The sequence below is a fragment of the Phaenicophaeus curvirostris genome, chromosome 19 (genome assembly GCF_032191515.1).
Source record: "Phaenicophaeus curvirostris isolate KB17595 chromosome 19, BPBGC_Pcur_1.0, whole genome shotgun sequence".
Classification (NCBI taxonomy): Eukaryota; Metazoa; Chordata; class Aves; order Cuculiformes; family Cuculidae; genus Phaenicophaeus; species Phaenicophaeus curvirostris.
Genome location: NC_091410.1, coordinates 9,866,565 through 9,875,902, shown reverse-complemented (window position 1 = coordinate 9,875,902; position 9,338 = coordinate 9,866,565). Strand labels below are relative to the sequence as shown.

Here is a 9,338-nt window from a genome sequence, read left to right as displayed (position 1 = left end):
GCAAGCATGAAACCTAAACGTAGGTTGATAAATGAAACAAACAATTTTTAAATCCTTCTGTTCACACTACCTTTAATTTTTACAAAACAGATTTTTTATTTTAATAATCCAAAGGGAAGGACAAACATTCCATTTTAACATTTCCAATAGCTAGAGTAACTCCACTTGATTGTCAGTTTAGTGCCAGGGTAGCTGAGGGTCTGACCGAGATGTTCCAGGGTCACAGGCTCCTCAGGTACGCAAGCTCTCCCACCTGGGAAATGGCAGCTGAGGAACACTGTGCATTCCAAATGCACAGGGCTTTTTGGAAATGTACACGTCTGAGTGCACTGGACTGGATCAACCACAAACGTTCTGAGGTTTGTGGTGTGTCTGAGTGTAACAATAGCAACAGAAGTCTATATGAGATTTCCCAGATGTGTAGGGTTAGTATAGATTACGTATGTTCCATTAAATACACTGCAAACTGCTCCTTAGATGTGTAGAAAATAATATCAGTGTTGCCAGGCTTCATGACTATGTGGCGTTATATCTGTTATCAGATATACTGTTATGACAAATACAGTATGTAGGAAACTTTACTCTTCATGTAGTCATACACTCACCCTGTTCTGGGAAGTTGGGTCCCAGTTCCTGGTAAGGAGCATGGAGAGACCACAGCTGTCTCATCCAGAAGATGGGGAACCGAGCATCTCTTCTTATAAGAGATCTGGGTTATTTGTTCCATCAGAACTGGCAGAGAGAATAGGGTTTAGAAAAGTTGGTGCTCTAAAAAGTTGGAGGTAGAGAGAACTTTTGAAGATAAAATTGTCAATGTCTTTGAGAAACGATTGACTGAGGATCTACAGGGAGTATTGCTGTAATTTTCAAGGCTTTATTGAGTGAGTGGCAGGAAATATCTGTGCCAAATTCTATAACAAACAAAACGAACATGAATAAATATGTCTGGAGAGTAATCCTTGGGCTGGGCAGTGAAAGGGAGACCAAATGCTGTACCTGATGTGAATACAGAGGCATTTGCTTTCATTCAGAATAGAAAAAAATGAATGAAGTTATAAATTTCTTTGTTAAGTTGGTAACTTCATGAAAAACATGTCTTGTAAAGAGGCAAACTTAAGTTCCTAATGGAAATGTCCGAATAGCCTGTATGTCTGGCAAGGCAGAGGCTAAAGGGTCGTTACAGGGGGAGTTTGACAGAGAGCAAAGAAACATGCTGCCTTCAGGCCCTGTGGGTGTGCAAGCAGATAGTGGTTTGAAGGAAGCCCAAGGACATTTAAGAAAAGTCTCCTGGGAATTTCTGATGTATTTAGGGGCTAAACTGAGGCAAACAGAAAAAGGACTGAAAAACACAAATAATGGGCGGAGTAGAGACAGCCTAAAAACCCAGAGGTTGAGCTCCCTTTGTAGTTATTTGTGGTGCTGGGTAGAATTTCACTCGTGGTTTCTATTCTTTCCCTCATCCTTAAAAAATGTGATGAATTCAATAAGCTTTCTGACTGCCAAACAGGTCCGGCACCACAGAACCAGCTGATCCTTCCCATTCACACAGTCCTCGCTCCAAACTGGACTTTCACTCTGGGAATCCAGAGAATGTCAGGGCTATCCAGCTGGTCTTCAAAGGCTGTGTCCCTGCACACAGTTTACCAGACTTGTCATTATTTCACAGCAATCATCCCAAGTTTTGCAGGGTATCTGAAGAAAAGGTTTCTTTATGTCATTCATATAGGCTGTAAGTGGGAGACTGATGGCACTACGAAAGCTAACAGACCTGATTTCCCGATGTATTTTTGTTCTTCCCTGAAATCTTAGTCCATGTTTATCTCCTCCAACTGCCTCTCCTGTGTCAATGTCTTTGCCCAAAGCACAGCTCTCCTTCCACCTTAGCCCCCACCCCCAAGTTCCCATAATAAGTCTCAATCTCCAATAGCCCCTGCTACCCATTAATTACACCAATGCACTCAGACATGCCAACACTGTCCGGGCTGCCAGCCCACCTCACTGTGTCTCTGTAGAAAGCATGGGCTTCACGAGTTTACAGGCAGGGAAAGGGGGTGAATGTGCTATAAGCCATATGTCAAACGATTATCTGTAGCTCTATTAAGCAGCCAGGAATGTATTTCTAAAGCTTCAGGGAAAGTTTCTAGCCTTCAGTCTAAACACTTGATTTACCCTGTTTCAGGTCTGGAAAACAGCTTAATTTCTTTTAGAAGTCAGCTATCAGTCCTAGCCTAGGTGTCTCCTCCTACCCGCACGATGCAGACACAAAGACACAGAGGAGACTCTGCTCCCCTGCTCCCAGCTGCTGTTACCCCATCAGGTACCACTGACACTTGCTCAGGAATGAGGGATTTGGCCACAAGGTTTTGGATTCATCATGTGTCACTCTAAATACTCTTCTACCACAGCCACTTGACCTATTAAGTAGTGATGGAAATGTTACCAAAACTCAGTGCAAATTGCCTTTATTTTGGTCAGGTACTCCATGTTTTGCCACATGTTAATTCACAAAGGATGACTTAACACGCTGCATAGAAAAAGTCATTTACTGTCCACCCATGTTAATGGCTCCGTTGAAAATAAAACCTTTTTCCAGATGCCCATTATTTAATAAAGCAGATCTAAGACTCAGAGCTACCTATATGCCATTGGCAGTGCTATTTACTGACACTAACAGGTCACAACAGCACCCAGGTGTGCTTTAAGCTATTGTTCTGTATATGTGGGTACATTATTCAGTCCCTATTTCAGAAGCCCCTTCCAGCACCAAGCCAGCTAGCTGGGCCATTCCCCTCAACACGTTCCTGGCAGCTCCATCATACTGCTCCGAGAGCTCCTTGGCCAGGCTGATTTTTTGGATGTTCTCTCTCAGGTTATCTTCTAGCCGTACCTGGTCCAGATACTCTGTGTTTGCAGTTTTGATCCTTTCTTCCAGCTGAGTCTGGCTCTGAAGCACAAAGAAGATCATTTCCTGCAGAATAGTTTTTCTAGCAAGGACACGCTTTGTGGAACGACTCAGCTCCCCCACCTGCTGCTGGACCTGCTTCAGTTTGTCAGGCACTTTCTTCTCCTTTACAATGAGTGAAAAGCTATAGCCTTCCATATGCATCTGCACTCTGTAAGCACCTGAAAAGACAAAATAACATCTTCTGTTGTGACTTGCATCTAGTTGCAGTCCAACAGAGGGATCTATAAGCACTTTTGTTTCTGCAAAACTTAACACATGATGCAATAGCACTCCAGTGACTGATTCTGAAAAATATCCATAAAATAATCGTTTCCAGTTTCCTTATCACTGTCACTACTCTGTGTGTGTGTTATATAATAGAGGTGTATGCCAGTAGCAACCCAGTAGACTCATATATAACTTCCTTAAGGACTTCCTTAAGCACACAGGGCCAAAATCATCCCCAATACAGCTGCTCTGGCTTCCCTCTGGTGAAATGGATAGTCTTTCCACCTGGTGAAATTTGAAATATCTTTTCTGTTTGTTCATTTAGTGAAAAGCAAAGGGTATTGCTTGAGCTCTTTCTGAAAATTTTCTTGCAAATCCATTCTAATCTTCCGTTAGACACACTATTATCCTCCTGATCAGGTCACCCCACGTTTCAGAGGTGGTTTTGTGGTATCACAAAGGCAGACGTCACAGGGCAGGGCTAGAGTTAGTGCCACATGAAGTGCCAAATCTCATGACATGCCAAGATCAGTCAGAAATGTTATATTGTACCATAAAGTAGAAACAAGCTATAAAAATGGCCAGAATTTCCATGAAATCTGAAGTCTACACTGTGTCATACTGCATGTCAAGTAGCAATGACTGGACCTCTGAACAGGCTCCAGACACAGGTACTGTGACATAGCAGCACCTATGAGAATGCTGTTCATTCACATGGTTGTGATTATTTTAATGTTAGCTCCGGTTATTTCTCATTTTTCACCTGCTTACCATGCTCCTGCTGCATAGCTTCTATGCAGGCGGTAAGACTGGCAGTGGGAGCGCAGCCAGAAACCTCTTTCAGCTTTTGGGCTGCCTTCATCATAGCAGAGTAATCATCGTGCTGCTTGTTAAAAGTCTTGGCAAGATCAGAGAAAAGGGTGTCAATGGCACGTACATTTACCAGCTTCATCGTCAGGGTTCCCTTCTTATTGAAGACCCCTGGGGAAATTAAAGAAAACAGAGGAATTGCAGAGGTAGCAACAGAATAAATCAAGCAGGAACTTGGGGAAGGAATGGATAGTGAAAACTTGTTTGAAATGAGATTTGGACCCCGACTTAGATGCTGTGATCAGGTACAGACCCTTTGCTTGGCTTTGAGGGTTCTTGTGCTTCCTGAGATGAAAACTTTGCAAAAGGAAGGGCAGATTTGGGGCAATTTCAACAATGTCATTTAGAGCAGGAGGTAGGGGGAGCACTACAATAACTGAAATATTCCACTTTAGTAAGTTACAAGGTGAAACAAAAATTGCAATGAGTTTTTAGTTTGAAGCATAAATTGACTATTGAACCATTCCTCTCACTCATTGCAAGTTTTGGAAATGCCATATAGTCAAAGAACTCTTCATAGTCAGCAGAAACGCATAACCTGTTTTCAGGTTTGAAACAAGTTCATGGTGAAAATCTCTCCAAAGCAGAAAGTATGATATTGGTACACCAGATGCTTCAGGGGGAAGGCAAAGAACCCCTCATCAAAGAGGTGAGGATTCTGTGGCCTCCACAAGGCTCTTCCTTTGCCAGGTTTTATACTTTGTAGTTAAAAATGGTCTTGGTTCTACTGAACTTGGATAAAACATCCTGATTTACAGTAGCAGAGAATCTCATTCAATAATTTTTCATAGCTCAAGTAGATTAGAATTTTTCTCCGCTAAGCAAATCTTTCCTTCTTGTACCAAGAGAATATATAGACCAGAAGTTTTAAATCCTCTCAGACCATGCTCAGTTCACAATAATTCTAATCAGAATTTGACATTCAAATCCCTTAGGTGGCTTTAGAATCAGCAAAGCAGTTGCACCATTGGAGCCCTACTTAAAAGCTCAGTTATCCAACTGGAAATCAGACCACTGGTTCCATGACAGCACTACTAGACCATAGTTTGTTTTACAAACCTGCAGAAATCTAGCTGCATCTCCTGTGCAATGGAATACATGATCCATTTGCTAGCAATGCTTCCAACAAATGTCAGAGAGGTTTTTTTTTATAGAAGGAATACTTCAGTCTCAGTTTTAAACAATAAAAGCTGTTTTAGTAAGTTTCCCTGTTGCCAAATTAATGCTGAGTGTGCTTTGCTTTACTTCTCTGTTTTGCTTTTATGTGTCTAAGTTTCCTAAAAAAAAAAAAAGAAAGCAGGAGGAGGAGCAGGGAGGGAACATGGGTTTCTTTCCAATAAAGCGATGGGTCCCAATGATAAGTAGAAATGAAGAATTTGCTCTCTGTGGTACCACAAAACATCAAGATGTTCCTACACATTTATAACAATATAAGAGAAAGAAAATTACTTTCTATCAAATTCCATCTAGTTCCATAAATTGTGTTTAAACTAGAGTCAATGTATACTTCATAAGGCTACCCTGAAGTGTGTGATATAGGACTAATTTAAGGAAAATTCAGATCAAAGTCTGTGCTAATTAATGATTCCTTAGCTTCTCCTTTTCAGCACTTGTTCTTGGCTCCCTTTGCACTGAATAAATAGGACTGGTCTTTACCAGAAACATTGGGATTTTAAGAAAATGAAAATATTCAAAAAAAAATGCCCAGGTTTTTGGAGAAAATCAGCCTTTTATTAAAAAAATATATATCCTGGAAAACATTAAAATTTTTTGTCTTTACTGAGAGCAAAAACGTTTTATCATAGGCCTAAAAGAGCCCTGTTATGAAAGATCATGTCAATGTTTCTTGAAAGGGTATTTCAGCTGTCTCCTGTTTAGTCTGTTAGTGGTTGTCCTGGGCACTTTTTGCCTCCAGTGAGATGGGAGGCTGGGGCTCATTGGTAGGGATGTAATGGGATAAGGTGAGTTGATCCATGTAGGAAAATCATGCTTTAATTTATCCAAACTGCAGCTCCTGAAAAACTGCAGCAAACTGAAAAAATACTAGGCTTTAACTTTTTTCAAGAAGTTCAAATTTCATCATTTTTAGTTCAGCCAATTAAATAAGGTTCGTTTTATTCCCCCTTCTGTGACCCCCACCAAAACTTTGGTGATTTGGAGCCTTGGGAACATTTTTCATGAGGGAATGGCACGGAGCTGGACTTGTGTTGTGTCTTGCGTTGGAGAATTTATGACTAAATTAGCATTACAAATGGAAACTGTCATTGTGCACTCCTTTAAATGAACCTTCGCATTGACATGCAGTATAGTAAAGTCAGCACATCCAACTTGGGCTGGAAAACATGTCCTAATTTGTTATATACTTTTTGCTCATACAATGTTATTTTGATCTTCACAGGAGTTTCTGCATCACATAAATAATCCACTGCATGGTCTGTAAATAATCTATTGCACATTCTACAGCTTCAACGCTTTTTTTTATTCTGTGCTTCTTGTAAACAAGTTATTTTGGGGGAACCTTGAATTTTCCTTCATTCCTACTGAATTTACTATTTTTCACTTCCTGTCCTTAAGTGTCCCAAAGTGGCTTCCCATTAGCAGCCTTGCAGTGACTTTTAGAAACGCTTGGCAGTTTGCAAAGCAGTTAGGTTTCTCCTGGATGAAAAGCACTGTATAAATGTGAGGTCATTACCATTTAATGTACTCTTTTATAACTGCATGTTTACAGTCTCTGGCAGGGGGGTTACACCATGACTTTTTGTTTCTATCAGTGTCAGAAAGTGGGGGGGTTACAATCTGCGTATGTGTTTTCCTTGTGAATCTGTGTACAATTTCAGTGCTGGAGCATTTTTGGATGAGCACCAGAATTTACTAATTATCACTTTAACCACTATCCACAAAGAAGGGGGTGAAGGGTGAAACATCCAAAGAAAATAGTTAAAACCTTATTACCAATGTTTCGGCAGGGCTGCCTTGTATTTACAGGAAGGGGTTCCCGCTGTGAAAGAGAAAGAAAGTTATGATGTCTTTTTCAAACAGAGGGGGAATCAGCTTTCTTTACACAACAGTTTTCTCTACATATGTTCTCCAGAGGGAAAGGCTGCGTTAGAGGGAAAGGGTCTCTTGAGCAGACCAGGATAATCCAGAGGGTTTGGATGGATCAGGCCCAGCTGCCATATGGCTGGACGCGACCACCTTATGCCCTGCATTAAGTCATAACTCACTGGACTACACGTTCAGAAAGTGTATGAACTGTGCGACCCAGAGAAAGGAAAACTTTACATCCAAATACCAGCTAAAACTCAAATTTGGAAAGTTGTGAGTAGGGCACGACACCGTTTTCTCTCACCTCTCCCACCAGAGTCTGTACAGCTTTCCCTACGTCTTTTGAAGCTCCACCAGCAGAAACCCTGTCGTCTCCCCGTCCGTCTGTTTCTGAGCCAACATCCAAATGCTTTTCTAATGCTTGGCTACCTTAGAGAAAAGGCAATGCCTGAGCCCTGTGAAGCAATCCAAGGTAATCTATCAGGTGATGCCTGATGCTGTGCTGGCACCAAACTCTCTCACTGATCTTTGGTTGAACGGAGAAGGCCTTTTCTGGTTTTAGCCTCCATTACACGCCCTGGTATTACCACCACAAGTTGTTACCTGCCTATCGTCACTACATCACACACTTCATAACTCCGTGTACCAAATCCTACCTCCTGCTTCCCAGCCTGTCCCAAGACGAAATGATGGAAAAAACATTTGCCAGTCAGTTCAGGAAGTCTTTAAAATTTGAAAAAAAAAAAAAAAAAAGGTTAGAGAATTTAGGACTTTTTCTACCCTCTCAGCGCCTACATTTCTGGGTTTTTGTTGGCTTTATTTTTAATTACAAGCTGAGGACACTAACTCTTACCTATCTGGCAGTGAGGCCTGTTCGACTCAGGTACCGAACACTATCTAATTTGGAGAACTTCGAATCAAATCCTACAGGAAAATTTCACCTGTTCACTTTACAATTGTGAAATTTCAGGGTTTTATACACAAAACTAAAAAAAAATCTAAAAGAGTAGCTATATTCAGATTAAAAAGCTGAATTGTGCACTAATGAGCAGGCATCACAGCAACTTAAAAATAGCAATGTTGGCTTTACTTCTTGATTGGAAAATTAGTCAATAATCAGCAATGATATCTGTCTTAGGAATGGTATCATAATATATCTAAATATGTGTAATATATCAGATATAAAAATGATTCTTTTTGGAACATGCTCTCCTTCAAAAAATGAATGTAAAAATTGGGGGGGTTATGTATAAGGAATAGACTACCCCATTATGAGATATATTTAGGCCCCTCTCTCTGTCCCCATCAGCTGAGCCAGATGCAGAAGGGCTGGCCCTTCTCCCAATGCTACAACTCCATAATAGATCTTGGTACCCACCCTGTTACAGCCAAAAACTCCTTCCCCTTCCCTTCTACTCCATGTTCTTCTTGTGTTGTTGATGGCAGTATGGGAAGCTGCTTTCTTACCTCTTCTGAAGTAGCTGGGAGACAGCAACAGCAAAGGAAAGGCATGTCAATCTGAAAAAAAAAGAAGTCCCAGAAAAGGGTGATCATAAGAGTAAAGTGTCTTACAAGGACCTTTAAAAAGCCTTCTTACACCACAGGGAAGCAACAGCAACCCCATTGCAAAACAGTTGCAACCCAAATATAGTCAGGACTTCATGTCGTAGCACGTCCAGGGACTTCCCACTGCAAAATAATTCCTTGCCCCAATAGTCACTGAAAACATTTCTTTGTAAGTCTACATTTTCCTTTTGGCAATGTAGGAGCATCCAAGAAGTCAGCTTCTCTCTCTAAATAAATAAATTTGACATTATCAAAAAAATACTTTGCTCTGGATATCCTCCCAGCATTCCCTCCTGGTCCTTCCAGGATGAGGGAAATCCAGATTACTGCCGGCACCAGAAGAAATGTGGCCAGCCCTGGGGATAGCTGCATACAAAAAGTATTTTCCTTCATACTGAGCTTGCATCATCAGGAAAACATAGGGCTGCCCCTACAACAGGATATTTTATTGTGCCGATAAACATGGCAGATTGGGACTGGATGTTGACATTTTAGGCAATGCTCACCTTTGGTTCCCAGGATTCTTTCCATACTGTGTTTGGGTGCTTTTCTTGATGTGTCACAGCAAGAAGTCAATCCTGTGTAACCTGTCTGACACCATGTTTTAGGACATGTTGTCTCTCATCTTCATGGGCTCCAACAATAATTGTGAGCATTTCCAATTCCACCCTGCACATGCTGATTG

At 41.2% G+C, this 9,338-nt stretch overlaps 1 protein-coding gene across 1 annotated transcript; it reads right to left on the bottom strand.

The window, feature by feature from the left end:
• Positions 1 to 2,100: 2,100 nt before the first annotated feature.
• On the bottom strand, positions 2,101 to 8,874 carry LOC138728873 (uncharacterized). The gene is made up of 4 exons (XM_069872549.1): positions 8,555 to 8,874; positions 6,995 to 7,040; positions 3,944 to 4,153; positions 2,101 to 3,123 (listed from the first exon to the last, which is right to left on the bottom strand). The coding sequence occupies exons 1-4, from the start codon at positions 8,639 to 8,641 to the stop codon at positions 2,729 to 2,731; spliced, it is 738 nt and encodes a 245-aa protein (XP_069728650.1). The 5' UTR covers positions 8,642 to 8,874; the 3' UTR covers positions 2,101 to 2,728.
• Between the last annotated feature and the right edge of the window lie 464 nt (positions 8,875 to 9,338).